This window comes from Mobula birostris, chromosome 1 (assembly GCF_030028105.1).
Source record: "Mobula birostris isolate sMobBir1 chromosome 1, sMobBir1.hap1, whole genome shotgun sequence".
Lineage (NCBI taxonomy): Eukaryota > Metazoa > Chordata > Chondrichthyes > Myliobatiformes > Myliobatidae > Mobula > Mobula birostris.
The window spans coordinates 141440553-141461360 of NC_092370.1; the positions used below are offsets into that span (position 1 = coordinate 141440553).

The following is a 20808-nucleotide window of genomic DNA, read 5'->3' on the forward strand; positions in this document are numbered from 1 at the left end:
ATGCCATCAGCAACGCGCATGACGACATGCCGCAGCACTCGTTTCGTCGCCATCCTATCCACTCCTCTCGTACGTCTTGACGTCATCGTCCGCTCCCTATCACGTGACCCAGAAACGCTTCCGTCGGGTTGCTGAGGAGACTAGTGGTGATCGCGGAAAAAAACCCGGCCTGATTTAGATGTCGCTGGAGTCGGATGGGATTTTAAAATGAAAGTGAAGATCCTGTCTAGAAATCCGGATGATTACGTTAGAGAAACAAAAATAGATATTCACCGAGGTGAGTGGTTACGCAGGAGGTTACCTGAGCGACGCTGGAAAACCTGGGCCTGGCCATACAGGGACCACGTGTAGTTTGTTTGGTGATAATTGTGAATGGGTGGCCTTGAGCTATCGAGATTATCCGGTGGGGGCAGTGAGTAAATTAATTCCTACACAGAGCCATGTTCACATTCGAAAGGGAAGTTGTAAGAAGCGCGCACAAGAACTTGTATAAACTGACAGGTCTGCATTCAAACATTCAGAATAGTTCAACGAACCGGAAGCTGGAGAAACTCACATCATAACAGTAGTCCTCTGTCTTTGAGTCGAGATGAAAGATTTCAATCTGAGATGTCGACTGTCCTGCCTGACCCTGAGTTTCTTCAGTGTTTTGTGTTGGTCTAGATTCCACTATCTGCGGTCTTCTGTTGAAAATATTGTCCTAAACGAAACGGGAGTGGGGCAGTAATTGGCATCTTGTGAGCGCAGTTGGTCATCTAAATAAATTCAACTCGTCAAATCTATGCAGTCTTGGGTCAGTTCGCACATTATCAAATACTCATATATCTAAGGACTTGATATTGGGAATATTGTGCTGGAAGAGATACAGAGTTTGTTTTTACCTTGCAATGAACTTGGAGAATTTCACGGAGATTTTAAAGCGTGCAGGTTTCATGACTTTCAGTAGTGTGTACTCCTAATTGAACTGTGTTGATTATAGGGGCCACAACATATTATTTTCTGATCCTATTTCCAATGTTAAACAATATCACACATTGATAATGTCATTGCAGCTGAAAAAATTCGACTGTAAATCAATATTCAGGTGAATAATAACTGAAAAGATAGAGTTGTGCAAGGTTCACTGCCCCCATTCTAGCAATGTTCCACAGGATCATCCTGTCTGGCTCCTTCATTGTGTGGTATGGAAGCTGCAAGGCATCAAACTGCAAGACCCTATAGAGGATTGTAAAAACCCCTGAGATTTTGACATTTACCAGAAGCATTGTATAAGAAGCGCCCAAAACATTGTTGAGGATCCCTACCATGCATCCCACAATATCTTTGACCCACTATGTCAGGAAAGAGGTACAGAGCATCAGGACTAGAACTGCTAATCTAGTTGACAGCTTCTTCCCTTAGGCTGTGAGACTAATGAATACCTTGCCACCATCAAGCTCTTATCACTAAGACAGAGAGCTGTTCACCGTGCTGTTTACTGTTAACCTGTGCTTCACATTTCATACACTTTGAGTTATATTTTAACTTATTTGTGGCAATATTTTGTTTTATGTGCTGTGTGTGTTATTTGTTTTGTGGGTGCACTGTGGTCCAGAGGAATGTTGTTTTGTTTGTACATATATAGTCAAATGATAATAAACAAACTCAATCAGGAAGTACCTAGTCTTAATTTTTGTAGAGGTGGGACTTCAAGAGAAAATATGTCTAGCTACTGCAAAACATAACAAATCATGTGTGGTTGCCATTTCTGCATTTAAAAAATAACATGGATTTTGATTACGTTTTCTATGTTCATATTCCCAATGTCATTTGTGAAGAGGCACTTTAAGACCACATTGAAGTGACCTAGCACAAATCTGAAAGCCATGTATACTCAGTCTTTCTGTCCATTAGAAGAAATAATTTCTTTGCTTGTGCATCAGCAGACTTTTTTGGCTTTAACATTTACTTTATCCATGTCTATGCAACTTGTCTTTCCTTTTCAATGCTTTTGCCCTTTGTTTCATTCTGGTGATTCTGTATATATCTCTCTCTAGAACATAGAAACAAAGTTCAAAGTAAACTTATTATCGTAGTATGTATGTGTCACCAAATGCTACCCTGAGATTCATTTTCTTACAGGCCTTTACAGTAGAAGAAAAAAATACTATAGAATCAATGAAAAACTGCACACCAAGACCAGCATTGCCATAGGCAGCACATTCTAGGCACCCACCATTCTGTGTGTGTTAAATAAATAAATAACTTGCCCCACTCATCTTCTTTGATGTGTAGGCCACTCAATCGAACTGCATGCTCCCTGGTATTAGACATTTTAACTGTGGGAACAATATAAATCGGTTTGATATAAAAGTACAAGAATTGCATACTCTACTGAGATGGGATCTAATCAAAGGTCTTTATACCCTTAATGTAAAGGTTTAATAAATGTTAAATTCACTAGCTAGGCTACATCTGTACATTGACATTTCCAAGCTTTTTGCCATTTAGAAAATACTCTGACTTGCTTTTGCACTCAAAGAGGATAATCTCAAAATTTACTTTATTGACTTCATTTAATATATTTTCTCAGTTTATCAGTGGCACACATTTTTTAGTGATAATTATCAGGCCCATCACAGGTCAGTGTTAAAATAAAATATTCATCGAAATCCTTTGAGTATCTAGCAATGTCTAAATTGTTGGTGCTTACTGCAGGGTGCATTACTGTGTAAAATAAATCCTTCATAATCTTATAAAATCAGTGAACATGAGGTGTTTGTGAACAATTTATCTAAAAACCTTGAAATAAGGTTTTTAAATAAATTGTCCTTGAAATTTGTTTCCCTTTAATATGCAAGGAGATGAGTGCATTTTTTAAATGGCACTAAGCTCTCTGATTTGTTTTCCTCCCATATTTTTGGTTACTGGTTAATTGGTCTTTGTAAATTGTCCAGTGATTAGTCTGAGGTTAAATAGGTGGGATGTTGGGCAGTGCAGCTCATTGGGCTAGAATGGACTGCTCCGCGCTTTATTTCTAAATGACATATTGTCATTCCCTCAAATACTACAAAACTTTGAATTTTTAAATAGCTTAGAAAAATAGCATCTCAATTTTTTATATTACTGTTTTATGTCTACTACCAGACAACTATAAACTATCCATATCAAAGAGTTATATTGTTTTCCTTGCTATCATTTGGTCGTAGACATGAAGGCATTAATGGCACAAGAGGAAACCATGCGGCTTTCTTTAGAAGAATCCAGTCAGGTCCCTTCCACTGCTCTATCTATATAGTCCTATAGATTATTTTTTTTTATCTCATACCATTTTTAAAATCTGAAATCAATTGCTTTTTCCAATATCCTTGCAAAAGATAAGTACTGCTGGAGTTCTAGAAAATTATGAGGTTGCCAGGAAGGAGCTTAAAAATTAAATTAGGAGAGCTTGAAGGGGCCATGATGAGGCCTTGATGAGCAGGATTAAGGAAAACCCCAAGGCATTCTACAAGTATGTGAAGCGAATGAGGATGAGTCGTGTGAGAACAGGACCAATCAGGCGTGATAGTGGAAACATGCACGGAGTTGGAGGAGGTAGCGGAGGTACTTAATGAATACTTCGATTCATTTTCCACCAGGGAGAAGGACCTTGGCAGTTGTGGGAATGACTTACAGTGGACTGAAACACTTGAGCAGATAGACATTAGGAAAGAGGATGTGCTGGAGCTTTTAAAAATTCATTAGATTAGATAAGTCGCCAGGACCAGGCGGGATATACCCCAGGCTACTGTGGGATGCGAGGGAGGAGATTGCTGAGCCTCTGGTAATGATCGTTGCATCATCAATAGGGACAGGAGAAGTACTGGAGGATTGGAGGGTTGAAAATATTGTTCCCTTGTGCAAGAAAGGGAGTACGAATTATAGATAAGTGAGTCTTACCTCAGTGATGGGCAAGTTGTTGAAGACCCTGAGAGGCAGGATACATGGGCATTTGGAGAGACATAATCTGATTAGTCCACATAGCTTTGTCAAGGCAGGTCGTCCCTTATGAGCCTGATTGAATTCTTTGAGGATGTAACAAAACACATTGATGAAGGCAAACACGAGGAAATCTGCAGATGCTGGAAATTCAAGCAACACACATAAATGCTGGTGAACGCAGCAGGCCAGGCAGCATCTATAGGAAGAGGTACAGTCGACGTTTTGTCAGCCTGGCCTGCTGCGCTCACCAGCATTTTTTTGTGTGTTATATTGATGAAGGTAGAGCAGTGGATGTAATGTATATGGATTTCAGCAAGGCATTTGATAAGATTCCCCGTGCAAGGCTCATTCAGAAAGTAAGGAGGTATGGAATCCAAGGAGACCTTGTTTTGTGGATCCAGAATTGGCTTGCTCACAGAAGGTGGTAACCACAGGTGGTTGTAGATGGTTCGTATTCTATATGGAGGGCGGTGACCAGTGGTGTTCCGCAGGGATCTGTTCTGGGACCACTCTTTGTGATTTTTATAAATGACCTGGATGAAGAAGTAGAAGGATGGGTTAATAAGTTTGCTGATGACGCAAAAGTTGGGGGTGTTGTGGATAGTCTGGAGTGTTGTCAGAGGTTACAGTGGGACATTGATAGGATGCAGAACTGGGCTGAGAAGTGGCAGATGGAGTTCAAACCAGATAAGTGTGAAGTGGTTCATTTTGGTAGGTCAAATTTGAAGACAGAGTATAGTATTAATAGTAAGACTAGGCAGTGTGGAGGATCAGAGAGATCTTTGTGTTTGTGTCCATAGGACACTCAAAGCCGCTGCGGCAGGTTGACACTGTTGTTAAGAAGGGATATGGTGTGTTGGCATTCATCTAGAGCCATGAGGCAATGTTACAGCTATATAAGAACTTGGTCAGACCCACATCTTGGAATACTGTGTTCAGCTCTGATTACCTCACTGCAGGAAGGATGTGCATACTATAGCGAGTGTGCGGTGGAGATTTACAAGGTTGTTGCCTGGATTGGAGAGCGTGCCTTAACTGAATAGGTTGAGTGAACTTGGCTTTTTCTCCTTGGAGTGATGGATGATGAGAGGCATTGATCATGTAGGTAGCCAGAGGCTTTTTCCCAAGACTGAAATGGCTAACACCAGGGGCCATAGTTTTAAGGTGCTTGGAGGTAGGTACAGAGGACATGTCAGGGGTAAGTTTTTCCCCACAGGGAGTGGTGGATGCATAGAATGCACAGCTGGCGACGGTGGTGGAAGCGAATACAATAGGGTCTTTTAAGAGAGGGTAGTTCTAGGCAGTTTGCATGGTCGGCGCAACATTTCTATTTTCTATGTAGAACAAATTCCAAATTTTAATTGTGTTAGAAAAATCCTCTCTCACATTCCCTCTGTTTCTTGCTTCAAACTTGAAACTTTCCACTTGAATCATTGATATGTCAGCAAATGGTAGCTAGTTTTCTTTTTCTACCTTACTTGTACTATTGTTATTTTTAGAAATGTCTCAGATTATCCCCTCAACCCTCTTCTCTTCAAGAATGACCCCAATTGTTACAACGTAACCTTGTAATAAAAATCCATGATTCTTGTAACATTTTGGCAACACTTGTAAACTTCGTCTACTGTGTCGACATTGACATCCTTTCTAAAATGTGCCATTTGTGGCTCGTGCAGCACTCTAATTGTGGCTTGATCTGAGTTTTATAGAGTTAGTCAAGTTCTCTACCTTCCTCCATACTGACAACATATGGTCCTTTCAATAGTCCATGTTATTTCATCAAAAGAGACAATTAGAATAGTTAGATGTGTTCTACCCTTTAACAAAACTTTGCTGAAGGACATAAATTCCCTGGATTAGTTAGCTTGAATCCTGGATGATTATTGAGTTTAGAGTGAGGGGTGTGGTGATTACGGAGAACTTGACATAATGTTCACTCTTCTCTTGATGCAGGGAGGTGCCAGAAAATTGGAAAATACAAAATGAATAACACTTGTTGAAGAAAGAGTGAAACAACATTTCTACTAAAATGTAAACTACTCCAAGTACCTGGTAACATTTTCCTTGGTTATTATTTCTAGAACCTCATCCACCACCATTGTTAAAGGGATTAGTCCATAGTCATCAATTCTTGACTAAGTGTGTCACATTTATCACTTTCCAATCTTCTGGCATCTGTTAGGGCAGTGGTTGCTTGTTTATTTTAGCTTTTTTCTTAAAGATGTGCTGGGTGTGTTCCGGCTACCACTGCACCCCTGCGTGCTTCGCGGCCCAGAGGTTGTGGACAACTGTGTTAGGGAAAATTAGCAATTCTGCCGAGCACCTCTATCTTCATAACTCCCACCCAAAATTTCCAAAGAAACCTGACCCAGACTGCTTACCCACGCAGTATCCATATGTTTATTATCACCCCATCAATCATTTTCATAAATTCCACTTTTACTGATGTCTCCCACCACTTTTTAGGAAACACTGATAATACTTTGATAATAAATGTACTTAGAACTTTTGAAACAAAGTACTTAAGTATTCTCGATGGATTCCAAAGGAAAAACACCTGGGGAGTCTGGTATTGCTGTTAATTAAAGCTATTTTATTAGTAACTACGCAGTACAGTAATATAAAAATCAGATAAATCAAACAATTTAGCAAAATTCATGCATATATGTAAGTGTGGAACTATATGAATGCCCAGCATCTTCAAGCTTGGGAGGATACAGTCTTATGATGATGGGTGAATGAAGTCAATTCAGTTGGTGTTATTGAGTTGAGTAATGGTGGAGAGAGAGAGGTGTTGTGGTTGTCGGAGTAAGCCGATGCCGTCAATCCTTCGTTGTCCTCCGAAATCCTTAAAAGTAACCGAATCTGACCACAAAAAGGAGACCGTCTTCTGTGATGAAGCTATCAACCCAGGCAAGGGTTGCACACACTGATAACTTCCCACCGGTCACTCTTTTTCCACACTGCGAGAGCCACTGATTGATTCTCCCAATCGATCCTCCAAAACCCACCTTTCTGTGGGCACACAAAGCTCATCCAGTGTCCAAAACAATGTGTGTTTGTCTAACAACCCGCTGACTTTGTATTTATCTAAGCATGCTGAGCACTAGCTGTCCATTAAATAATGCCGCCCTCGGTCACCATGGCGACCCACGAGCTGCTTGTTTCTCTTCTCTCTTCTCCCTTCTCCCTTCTCCCTTCCCCCTTCCCCCTTCCCCCTTCCCCCTTCCCCCTTCCCCCTTCCCCCTTCCCCCTTCCCCCTTCCCCCTTCCCCCTTCCCCCTTCCCCCTTCCCCCTTCCCCCTTCCCCCTTCCCCCTTCCCCCTTCCCCCTTCCCCCTTCCCCCTTCCTCCTTCTCTCCCCGAGTCAGTTGCACCCTCTCTCTCGCTCTCTTTAAAGGTACAGTCCATAAGGGATAATTCAGGATATCATCACAGGAGGAATATGATAAAATAGGCCAACATAAGCATAGTTTCCTTGAGGGAAATCTTATCTGACAAAACTTGGAATTCTTTGTGGAAATAGCAAAGGATAGACAAAATAGTGTCAGTATACAACAGGAATTCTGCAGATGCTGGAAATTCAAGCAACACACATCAAAGTTGCTGGTGAACGCAGCAGGCCAGGCAGCATCTGTAGGAAGAGGTGCAGTCGACCTTTCAGGCGAAGGGTCTCGGCCTGAAACGTCGACTGCACCTCTTCCTACAGATGCTGCTTGGCCTGCTGCGTTCACCAGCAACTTTGATGTGTGTTGATAGTGTCAGTATACTTGGATTTTCAGAAGGCCTTTGAGAAGGTGTCACACATGAGGCTGCAAAACAAGATAAGAGCCCATGAGAAGATACTAGCATGGTTAGAAGATTGGCAGACTGACAGAAAGCAAAGTGGGAATAAAGGAGGCATTTTTTGGTTGACTGCCGGTAATAAGTTTTGTTCCTCAGGCTGGTGTTGGGATCACTTCACATTATATGTCAATGATCTGGATGATGGAATTGGTGGCTTTGTGTCCCAAGTTCGCAGATGATTCAGAGATAGTTTGAAGGGCAGGTAGTGTTGAGGAAGCAGGAGGACTTGGCAGAAAGACTTAGATGAGAAAAATGGCAGATGGAATACAATGTATGGAAATGTATGGTCATGTACTTTGGGAGGAAGAATAATGGCAAAGACCATTTTCTAAATGGAGAGTATATACAAAGGGACTTGGAAGTCCTTGTGTAGGATTCCTTAAAGGTTAACTTATGGTCTTACTCTAATCTTACCCTGCATCTAGACAAACACCATTGCCTTTGTTACCTCTGCATACATTTGAACACTTTCTTATTGGTAAATATTTTAGGGAACCTAAAACAAAATACATTTCTTATTTTGATTGTCAATTTGATGTTCCTTTTCATTTATTCTCTGAATTTATTGTAATTAGCCTGGTTCTTGCTTGATTAAGCTCACCTTTTGCAGTAATCTAAGTCTGCAGATAGCAATCTACCTTGATCCTTCTCATGACAAGTGTTTTGTACATATTCTTAAAAAACAAGAATGAAATAGTGTGAGACATTAATGCAAAAACAATACATTAAAAATCTGAAGTACTTGATAGGGTCTTTAGGACTGACAGATCTTCCATGCTATTCAAAGTTTTCATGAATACTCTTGACACTTTTTTTTGTGTGTACCTGCATGCGTGTGAGTCTGTGCGTGTGTTCACGTCTGTGCACATGCGTCTGCGTGCGTGCGTCCATGATGATGTCTTTTTCATGGCTTTTACAAGGCGCGGAGCGAGAGAGAGACTGTGTGGCACGCCACTCCTCACTCAGACATTTTTGCAGCATTTTTCCCCTTATTCTACTACTACCTAACAGTAGTAGTGAGGTTGGGGATGGCATTAAACAGGAAATTAAAAATGCATGCAATGAAGGAACAGAAGTTATAATGGGTGACTTCAATCTACATATAGATTGGGTGAACCAAATTGGTAAGGGTGATTTTGGAAGAGGATTTCTTGGAGTGTGCACAGGGTAGTTTTCTGAACCAACATGTCGAGGAACCAACAAGAGAGCAGGCCATTCCAGACTGGGTATTGAGCAATGAGGAAGGGTTCATTCGCAATCTTGTCGTGAGAGGCCCCTTGGGTAAGAGTGACCATAATATGGTGGAATTCTTCACTAAAGACGGAGAGTGCCATAGTTAATTCAGAAGCAAAGGTTCTGAACTTAAAGAAGGGTAACTTTGAAGGTATGAGACGTGAATTAGCTAAGATAGACTGGCAAATGATACATAAAGGGTTGACGGTGGATATGCAATGGCAAGCATTTAAAGATTGCATGAATGAACTACAACAATTGTTCATCCCAGTTTGGCAAAAGAATAAACCAGGGAAGGTAGTGCACCCGTGGCTGACAAGGGAAATTAGGGATAGTATCAATTCCAAACAAGAAGCATACAAATTATCCAGAAAAAGCGGCACACCTGAGGACAGGGAGAAATTCAGAGTCCAGCAGAGGAGGACAAAGGGCTTAATTAGGAAAGGGAAAAAAGATTATGAGAGAAAGCTGGCAGGGAACGTAAAAACTGACTGTAAAAGCTTTTATAAATATGTGAAAAGAAAAAGATTGGTTAAGACAAATGTAGGTCCCTTACAGTCAGAAACAGGTGAATTGATCTTGGGGAACAAGGACATGGCAGACCAATTGAATAACTACTTTGGTTCTGTCTTCACTAAGGAGGACATAAATAATCTTCCGGAAATAGTAGGGGACAGAGGGTCTAGTGAGATGGAGGAACTGAGGGAAATACATGTTAGTAGAGAAGTGGTGTTAGGTAAATTGAAAGGATTAAAGGCAGATAAATCCCCAGGGCCAGATGGTCTGCATCCCAGAGTGCTTAAGGAAGTAGCCCAAGAAATAGTGGATGCATTAGTGATAATTTTTCAAAACTCGTTAGATTCTGGACTAGTTCCTGAGGATTGGAGGGTGGCTAATGTAACCCCACTTTTTAAAAAAGGAGGGAGAGAGAAACTGGGGAATTATAGACCGGTAAGCCTGACATCGGTGGTGGGGAAAATGCTGGAGTCAGTTATCAAAGATGTGAGAACAGCACGTTTGGAAGGCTGTGAAATCATTGGACAAAGTCATCATGGATTTGTGAAAGGAAAATCATGTCTGACGAATCTCATAGAATTTTTTGAGAATGTAACTAGTAGAGTGGATAGGGGAGAACCAGTGGATGTGGTATATTTGGATTTTCAAAAGGCTTTTGACAAGGACCCACACAGGAGATTAGTGTGCAGACTTAAAGCACACGGTATTGGGGGTATGGTATTGCTGTGGATAGACAATTGGTTGGCAGACAGGAAGCAAAGAGTGGGAATAAACGGGACCTTTTCAGAATGGCAGGCAGTGACTAGTGGGGTACCGCAAGGCTCAGTGCTGGGACCCCAGTTGTTTACAATATATATTAATGACTTAGACGAGGGAATTAAATGCAGCATCTCCAAGTTTGCGGATGACACGAAGCTGGATGGCAGTGTTAGCTGTGAGGAGGGTGCTAAGAGGATGCAGGGTGACTTGGATATGTTAGGTGAGTGGGCAAATTCATGGCAGATGCAATTTAATGTGGATAAATGTGAGGTTATCCACTTTGGTGGCAAGAACAGGAAAACAGATTATTATCTGAATGGTGGCCGATTGGGAAAAGGGGAGGTGCAACGAGACCTGGGTGTCATTGTACACCAGTCATTGAAAATGGGCATGCAGGTACAGCAGGTGGTGAAAAAGGCGAATGGTATGCTGGCATTCATAGCAAGAGAATTCGAGTACAGGAGCAGGGAGGTACTACTGCAGTTGTACAAGGCCTTGGTGAGACCACACCTGGAGTATTGTGTGCAGTTTTGGTCCCCTAATCTGAGGAGGAAAGAGATTCTTGCCATAGAGGGAGTACAAAGAAGGTTCACCAGATTGATTCCTGGGTTGGCAGGACTTTCATATGAAGGAAGACTGGATCAACTAGGCTTATACTTTAGGAGATTGAGGGGGGATCTTATTGAAACGTATAAAATCCTAAAGGGATTGGACAGGCTAGATGCAGGAAGATTGTTCCTGATGTTGGGGAAGTCCAGAACGAGGGGTCACAGTTTGAGGATAAAGGGGAGGTCTTTTAGGACCGAGATGAGGAAAAACTTCTTCACACAGAGAGTGGTGAATCTGTGGAATTCTCTGCCACAGGAAACAATTGAGGCCAGTTCATTGGCTATATTTAAGAGGGAGTTAGGTATGGCCTTTGTGGCTAAAGGGATCAGGGGGTATGCAGAGCAGGCAGGTACAGGGTTCTGAGTTGGATGATCAATCATGATCATACTGAATGGCGGTGCAGGCTCGAAGGGCCGAATGGCCTACTCCTGCACCTATTTTCTATGTTTCTATTTTACGAGGTCGAGTTGCGATCTCGACACTCAACGCGGCATGGATGGAAAGTGTACTCGGGAGTGGACCCGACTGGTTTTGAACCTAGGAACCTCAGCTCCTGGGTCCGGCGCCGATGTCATTGCGCCACCAGCCAGCCCTTCACACTTTCAAATCATTTTTTTAAGATGTTACTGGGTATTATAATAAAAACTTTACAGTGGACTATGTGGGTGGAAATGAGGGGCTTGGTGTTTTTAAAGGAAGCACGTGAAACATCAGCTGTTGAGTGCAGTTGGATACCTGATTATCAAAGTTCTTTCTGGGCTAGTAATATGGAAGCTATTAGTTGGTTTCAAGTCACATTATCTTAGTAATAAGAAATGGAGAGGAGATTGCATCATGGAGAAAGAAAACTGCTTATGTGTAGTCTGGGTCTGTGCTTACCTTTTCATGAGCAATTGAGAAATCAATTGCAGAATAACTGGCATTGGCATAATTTGATCCAATTTCTGTTTTCAGTTCCTAGGAACTATGATCCTACATTGCATCCATTTGAGGTCCCTCGGGAATACACCAGAGCCCTGAATGCAACCAAACTGGAACGAGTCTTTGCGAAGCCATTTATAGCATCACTTGATGGGCACAGAGATGGTGTGCACTGTATGTCTAAGCACTTTAAGAGTTTATCCACGGTAATCTCTGGGGCTTGTAATGGTGAGGTAAGGAATGCATTTTTTTTTTTAGTTATGCAAAATGTGAGGGATACCACTTGAGTAAAATAGCAAAATATCCAGCTTGAATTGGTGCCGGTGGACAGCCAGTTTGATAAATTGCTGTGTTGTACTCAGTAATGTAGTGAAATAACGTAGAGTTTTGGTAAATGATTACCAACGGGGCTACTATAACCCCCACCAATTCCCTCAGCACCCTGGGATGCATCCCATCAGGACCAGGGGACTTACCTACCTTCAGGCCCTCTAGTTTGCTCATCGCTATCTCTTTATTGACAGTGATTTTATCTAGGTCCTTACCTCCCATTTCATCCATAACATTATTCTTTGGCATGTTAGACATGTCCTCCACCGTGAAGACCATGTACACAAAATAGTCGTTCAATGCCTCAGCCATTTCCTTATCACCCAATATCAATTTCCCTTTGTCGTCTTCAAAGTGACCTACGTTGACTTTAGCCACCCTCTTCTGCTTTGTATATTTATAAAAACTTTTGCTATCTGTTTATATTTTGTGCTAATTTACTTTCATACTCTATCTTCCTTTTCCTTATTTCTTGTTTAGTTGTTCTTTTTGCTTTTTAAAGTTTTCCCAATCCTCCAGCCTCCCACTACTCTTTGCGACTTTGTACAAATGAGCTTTTAATTTGATACTATCTTTTATTTCCTTAATTATCCAAGGCTGGCTCTCCCCACACTTACTGTCCTTACTCTTGACTGGAATATACTTTTGTTGGGCACTGTGAAAAATCTCTTTGAAAGTATTCCCCTGTTCCTCAACTGTCCTACCAAATGGCTTTTGGGTGATGCAACAACATAATTAATGATCCAAAACATGAGTAAATCAGCAACAGAATAGCTTTAAAAAAAAGAAAATTCGTGTTTTGGAATTGCAAAGTCAGAGTCCAGACCTTAACCCAATTGAGATGGTGTGGCATGACCTGAAGAGGGCTGTTCATGCAAGATATCCTATAAATATTGATATACTGAAACAGTTTTGTCTGGAGGAATGGTCTAAAATTCCTCCTCCTCGTTGTAGAAGTCTGATCAGCAGCTACTGAGAAGGTTTGTTGGATTTTATTGGTGTTAAAAGAAGTTCTTCCCAGTTATTAAATTCAAGAGTTCACATAATGTTTCTAGCCTGGATTGTGAACAATTAAACAATATGTTCAATAAAGACATGAAAAGTACAATTGTTTGTGTTATAATTTGGACAGATAGTGTTAGTCTATTATTGTGACCTAGATGAAGAGTAGACCACATTTTTATCAGTAATTAATGCAAAAAAAAAACAGGTAATTGCAAAGGGTTCACACACTTTCTCTTGCAGCTGTATAGATACTTTGTTAATAACGTTTACTTTGAATCCTGAAATGTTGCCTGACATGTCTACAATTTCATAGCTTTTGCTTTTATGTTTATCCTATCATAAAGGTAATTTCAAAGCTCAAATTTGTTTGCCGTTTCCAGTACACAAGTGTAAAGGACAACAAAATAATTGTTACTCTGGATCTGATGCAGCAGGAAAAGATCATGATAAAGAACACAATACATTTATCTATGTCTGCCACAGTGCATTTTCCATACCATGATGTGATGCAACATGTTAGGAGGTTCTCAGCTGTGCATCTGAAGAAGGATGTATCGATGTGCATACTTCAGGTCCCTTCAGCCTCTTCAGAAAGTTGAGGCATTGGTTAGCTTTCTTGATTGTGTAGCATGTGTTCTGAGACCGTGAGGGGTTGTGTGAGATGTGTACTCTGAGGAGTTTGAAACTGCTGCTGTGCTGCCAAGTGTGTGAGTAATGCAAGTTATTCTGAAGTTTATAACCATCATCTTTGTCTTGATGACATTAGGGAAGAAGTTATTTGCATGGCACCAGGCTTCAAACCTTTCTATATCCTCCCTGTAGGCCATCTCATCATTGTCAGTGATGAGCTCCATCACTGGCCTATCATCAGCGCGTTTAACAATGCAATTACTCAAGTGTTTGGTCATCAGTCATGTGTATGTAGAGTATACAGCAATGGGCTGAGCATACAGCATTGGGGGGGACACCCATGTTGAGAATGATGGGAAGAGTGGTGCAGTTGTGCATCCTGACTATCCGAGGTTCGTTGATGAGGAAGGGTCAACACCCAATTGCATGTGGTGTATTTAGACTGAGGAGTAGGAGTTCGTTCATCGAGGTCTGTTAGACAGTAATCTTGAATGCCGAACTAAAAACCAGAAACAGCGTTCTGACCATAAGATGTAGGTGCAGAATTAGGCCATTCGGCCCATTGTGTCTGCTGCAGGATTTCATCCCTCCGTCGATTTCATCATGGCTGATCCATTTCCCTCTCAACCCCATTCTCCTGCCTTCTTTCCATAACCTTTCAAGCCCTGACTAATCAAGAATCTATCAACCTTTGCCTTAAATACACCCAATGATTTGGCCTCCACAGTCACCTCTGGGGGGAAAAAAAAATTCTGCCTCAGCTCCATTCTAAATGGACATCCCCCAATACTGAGACTGTGCCTTCTGGCCCTAGACTTCCTCACTATAGGAAACATCCTCTCTACATTCACTCTATCTAGGCCTTTCAATATTCAATAGGTTTCAATAAGATATCCCTTCATTCTTCTAAATCCCAGCGAGTACAAGCCCAGAGCCATCAATTGTTCCTCATATGATAATCCTTTCATTCCTGGAATCATTCCCGTGAACCTCCATCTGAACCTTTTCCAATGTCAGCACATCCTTTCATAAATAAGGAGCCCAGAACTGCTCACAGTACTCCAAGTGTGGCCTCAGTAGTGCCTTATAAAGCCTGAGCATTCTGACATAAGTATCCTTGTTACTAGGTGTGTCAAGACCAGGTGCATGACAGATGCTATAGCATCTGTTTTAGACCTGTTCTGTCAGTAAGCATATTAATGAGTGAGCAGTGTGGTAGGAATGGGGCTTTTGATATGTGCCATTACCAGCTGTTCAAAGCACTTCATGATGATTGGCCTCAGTTCCACTGAGTGGTAGTCATTTAGTTCTGAAAATGTAGATATATAGGGATAATGGTGGCTGATTTGAAGCATGTAGGGACAGCAACCTGGAGGAATGAAGTACTAAAGATGTCTGTGAAGAGGTAAGTGGGCTGATGTGCATACTCCTTGACTACTTGACCTGGGATGTTGTCTTCAGGTGGTTGACTCTCAGCAGAGTCCCTCTCATATCTGCTTCTCTTTCAGACAGTGAATGCTCACCTGAAAGGAGGGTAGATTTTGTGGATGATGTCACGTTGCATGCCTCAAAGCATGCATAAAAGTTGTTTTAGAGTGTCAGTGAAATGTCTCTGCTACAGTCAACACTGTTTTTCCTTGTGTGCTCAATAATGCCTTTGATGCCCAGCCACATTCACAGTGGATCGTTATTGGACAGGCGTTCCTGAATTTTTGTGCACAGGCAGTCTTTGCTCCCTCGATGCCTAAGATAAGGTTTCTTTTGGCAGCACTGAGAGTTGTTCTATCTCCAGACTTGAAGGCAGTGTCCTGGGCTTTTAGAAGGGAAGCACACTTCTGTGTCTAGTTAGGGCTTCTGGCTGGGACGAGGGGTGAGGTACCAGCGTCATCTACACATTTACAAGTGTAGGTGGTGATAGATGAAGCATATTCCTTGAGGTTTGTATCTTGAAGCTAATGTGAATTCTTGTTGCCCAAAATGAATCTTGTCAGGATAATTCTGAACACAAACTGCACAGTTGTTGCTTCATGCTTTAACTCTTAAACTCATTAAATGCCAATCCGATTCAATATTTGGTCTTTAACTCAATGTTCAAATTGAACTAACAGTTGCTAATGAGCACCTAGTCACTGTGCAGTTTATAAAACATTGAGTGGCCTTTTTTGCACTGAAGCCATGTAAGTGCATGGTCTGTAAGGGAGTGAGATCTGTCCCAGCATTAGTTACTGGGTGTATTTCTGCTAGGCTGTTGGCAGGAAGTTTAGAGTGTTGATCTTAGTGTTCCTTTGTACATACAGTGCCTTGAAAAAATATTCAGCCCCCACAACTATTTTCACATTTTACTGTCTCAATTTTCTAAATTTAAAATGTATTGAAGTATGATTTTTTTGTGTTAACCGACGAAACATTGTAGCAAAATTCTGAGGCTGAAGAAGTATACATTGCAGACATCCCTGATGCCCGCAAGTTATATTCAATATCCCGGAAATTTATTTTTTAGAGAGGGAGAGGGAAGAAAAGAAAGAAAGAAAATAAATGAATCCTGCTTGATCTCTCTTTGTGCTAAAGTAGACCTATCAGTTTTCTCTGTGGGCTGGTTTTACAGTCGACCTCTCTCTCTCCCATATTCCATCAGTTCAGTTACTGCCGTCTGTAATGATGCTGAAATCATCCAGGCAACTGTTGGTGATGAAGAACAAAAGCCTGGTGAAGAAATTCCCAAGGCTGGCGGTGGCAACCTGACTACACGAGGCTGTCCTATACGGGCGGGGCACATTGGCGTCTTAAAGGGGATTAGAGCGGGGTTTAAATTGGAGAGAAAATCCAAAATCGTCCGCTAAGACATCTATAAAAAATGTGCTCGCAGCAAGCAAATTCTTCGGGGGTTTTTTTCCCTGAAACACTTCCACTTACAGGTACATCAAAGCCCACGATGGGCTGGGTTTAAGCGCAGCCGTTTTCAGAAGAAAAAGCAATTTTAATAAATACCCAGCCCCCACCGAGGTCTCGTCATTAGGACAGCGAACTCTTTACCTGTGCTGCGCACTTTATATGCATTTTGAATTACACTTTATTAAATAATATGGTAATATATTGTTTATGGTAATATATTGTGGTGTGCGTGATGTATGTATTGTGGCTACACCGTGGTCCGGACAGAGGTTGTTTCCTTTGTGGACAATCAGCCAGATGACAATAAACTTCAACTTGAAGATACAGAACTTCTAAATCACTCATTTAAAATCTCCCATTTCGACGTAAGAAAGTAAGTTCTGATCCTGACAATTCGTCGTCGTCGTGGCTATCCCTCGAAGTCGAGGATGATGGCCTTCGTTCTGTTGATCTATAAGAAGTGGCCAACAGAGCGAAGATGCCTGTGCATGTATTTGTTTAACGTGTACTTGATGTTGCAGTTCAAGAAGCACACGATACCTCACAAATCAACCAACTGATTCCAATGGCATGGAAACCATGGTGATTGGAGCTGATGGATTTATTGCAGCCTTCATCCGCCTTCATAGCCATTGAGTTTGAAGTAACATCGTCTGCCTGTTCAACGGTTGAGGTCTTGGTTGGATTGTTCTTTGTCAGGAATCTCACCCTCGACCTTACCACCATGGGTGACCCTACCAGGAGCATAGCTCCAGACTGCATTGCTCTCGGGATCACAGGACCACACAAGCCTCTCCACTGCTACAAAGTGACAATCCACAGAGAAGTCCCGACTCTGTTTGTGTGTGTGTGTGTGTGTGTGTCCGTCTGAGTGTGTGTCCGAGTGTGAGACTATGGACGTATGTGCGATCTGACGTTGTCCGAATGGACGCTAAGCAGCGCACACCAGTAATAAGGATACACCTTATGTTTTTATTTCTTCAAGGGACCACAACATATTAAGGAGGCTAAGCACAGGGAAGGCTGCTCAAGTATTTCACAGTTTTTTTCAGCAGAAAACCAAAGTCTGACAGAGAAAGTCATTAGAGCTGAGGTGTACTTTACATCTTTAATCATTGAGCATAACCTGCCATTCCAGGTCTGTAAGCACACAGGCAAGCTATTCAGGAAAATGTTTCCTGATTCAGAAATAGCAAAAAACTATGCCTGCTCATCAACCAAGACAGCAGCTATTGTGAACATGGCACATTAAGACAGAATTCAGAAGTCAGCTGTCTCACAAAACACTTGTGAATCTGATGTCTTGCAAAATTAACAAATTCATTGACGCAGAGTACAATAAGTTTGAGACTTCCAGTTAATACCTCCCTGAAATGAGGTTGAGACCCACCTGAAAAGAGTTTTTGCAGGGTGAGATGTCTGACATTGCTTTTGTAATCGCAACACTAACTTTCCTCAGGTGAAATACTGTATATTACTTGACCAAGTCATCTAATTTGTTGATGTAGAGAATTGGGAGGATCACCTGTTTTCAGTGAATTCATAAGAATAAATACCCCCTCTATGTAAGGTCCAACAGTCTAGTAGATTTTCAACAGACCAAACCAAAATGAAGACAAAAGGGCATTCAAGGAAAGTCAGGGAAATGATAATAGAGAAGCATAAATCTGGGGAAGGGTACAAGGCCATCTCAAAGGTACTAAGCATACCTTGGAGCTCACAGTGGAGTCCATTGTGGAAAAAGTGGACAAAGTGTGAAACCGCGGCCATACTGCCTAAGTCAGGCCACTCCTCTAAACTTAGTCGCCAGAGAAGAATGGACTAGTAAGAAAGTGTACTGTGACACCTGGTCACTCTGAGTGAGTTGCAGAAGTCAATGACTGCAACTGGAGATGAAGATCATAGCTTCACAGTCCTTTATGGCCTTGCATAAAAGGGATATTCATGGAAGAGTGGCAAGGTAGAAGCCCTGGCTAATTAAAAATATATCCTTGCCTATAAAGAACTTGCAAAGTGTCACCTAGAAGATATTGTAAAGATGTGGAAAAAAGTCTTGCAGTCAGGTGAGACTAAAGTGGAACTTCTTGGCCTCAACACTAAGCTGTATGTGTGGCATAAATCTAATACTGCGCATTGGCCAGCTAATGCCATCCCTACTATAAAATATGGTGGAGCTACCATCATGCTACAGCGATGCTTTTCAACAGCAAGTACTGGAAATCTAGAAAAGATTGATGGGAAGATGAATGCTGCTAAATGCAGAGAGATCCTGGATAAAAACGTGCTAGCCTCTGCCAGAAAGCTTAAACTGGGAAGGAAATTAATCATTCAGCAGGACAACTACTCAAAGTACACTGCCAGAACAACCATGAAGTAGATTCAAATGAAGGAAATTGATGTCCTTGAGTGGCCCAGAGTCCTGACCTTAACTCGATCAAACATCTCTGGCAAGACCTCAAGGTTGCTGTCCACTGCCATTCCCCGATTAACTTGGCACAGCTTGAGCAATTTTGTAAGGAGGAATGAGCAAATCTTGCTCCATCACATTGTGCAAAGCTAATAGAGACATATCCAGAAAGACTACTGGTTGTAATAGATGCAAGAGGAGGCTCAACTAAGTACTGAGCAAAGGGGGATGAATACTTTTGAATTATTGACATTTCAGTTCTTTTAATTTTTAGTTTTTCATGCTTTACAGTTTTCCCTGTAGTTTGAGCTGTACTGTGAAGAAAGGAACATGCGATTCATAAATAAAAATTCTCAGTTAAATTGATCAAAATGCCGGGTTGTAATACTCATTTATTTGAACAAAGGGATGGGGGCTGAATACTTTTACAAGGCACTGTGTTCTCATGTGTTCTTATCATCTTGCTGTATTTCACAGTTCATCCAATCTCTCTTCTTCTTCCCGCTCCATGCTCTGCTGTGGCCAGGACGTTGTAGACAAAATCCATTTTACATGATCCAGTGCAATATCTTTGTAAATTATATCTTGCATGTATGCTATAGTGTATCAGTTTTTCCAGACTGGAGACAAACCAAAGGTCTACTGTCCCAATACATGTTGCAGCATTTCCATCCCCTCCTAAAAACAAAATCTATACTGATAACTATTAAAGGTCTTGGTCAATGTTATTGAGATGTGTTACAGTAGGGGGAGACAAATCCTGCTTAACTTTGACAGGAAGAAGGATTTGTTCTGATTGTGTAGACTTAATGTAGATAGCCTTATATTCTTTTCACTTACTAGTCCAATAGTTCTCATTTTAGTGTTCGATTATTTCCATGTTACATCTATATTTTTTCCCTCAACTCTTCAGTCTTTATCTTGTGCTGTGTCATACTGTAAAGTATCTGATCTTGTTGGTGTGGTGAGAAATACTGTCCGCATCTCAGCACTCCTCAGATCGTTGATACTCTTGTTCCTCCAAAATCAGACTAATTGTTGTCTCTCATCTAATGCTGCCAGACTATTAGAATCTTCGCCTTTATTTTTACCAGTCCCATAAATAACTCAATTTCTGCACTGTCTTTTCATGTCTGCCAAAGTACAAATTAATTAGTTGATATGACAATTCCTACATTATAACCCAAAATTGTCAATTATGTCTTATTTTGGAAAGCAAGTAAAGCCAACAATTTTACTAAAATAAATCAGCTGCAATTCTAATTTAAGTAACCAGAAAAAATCTAAAGAAATATTTGACAGTGACCTAAAATTTTGTTATGTTTGAGTAGCTCCAGTAACTTACTGTGCAAGAGTTCTGCTTTGTTGAGTTTGAAATATATAACATGGAGCTAATAGTCAGTTTGTGAAAATATTTTACTCAATTTGCTGTTACATTTCAGTTGTGCTTTTGCTGGTATTTACTGTGGCCACTTTATTAGGTACAAGAGTGGAACCCAGTGTTGTCTTCTGCCACTGTAGCCCATCCACTTCAAGGTTCGATGTGTTGTACATTCAGAGATGCTCTTCTGCGCACTGCCTTTTTAACGTGGTTATTTGAATTACTATTGCCTTCCCCACAGCTTGAACTAGTCTGGCTATTCTCCACTGACCTCTCTCATCAATCTCATCAACAAGACATTTTTGCTCACAAAATTGCACT

The 20808-nt window shown here is 41.3% G+C and overlaps 1 protein-coding gene across 1 annotated transcript in view; it reads left to right on the top strand.

Moving 5' to 3' along the window:
- Nucleotides 1–92: 92 nt before the first annotated feature.
- The window catches only part of dcaf13 (ddb1 and cul4 associated factor 13), a 71911-nt gene continuing 51195 nt past the window's right edge, over nt 93–20808 (top strand). The window contains exons 1-2 of the mRNA XM_072262688.1: nt 93–277; nt 11876–12075. Coding sequence (XP_072118789.1) covers nt 208–277; nt 11876–12075 — 270 coding nt within the window. The 5' untranslated portion in view covers nt 93–207. The remainder of the gene's footprint in view (nt 278–11875; nt 12076–20808) is intronic.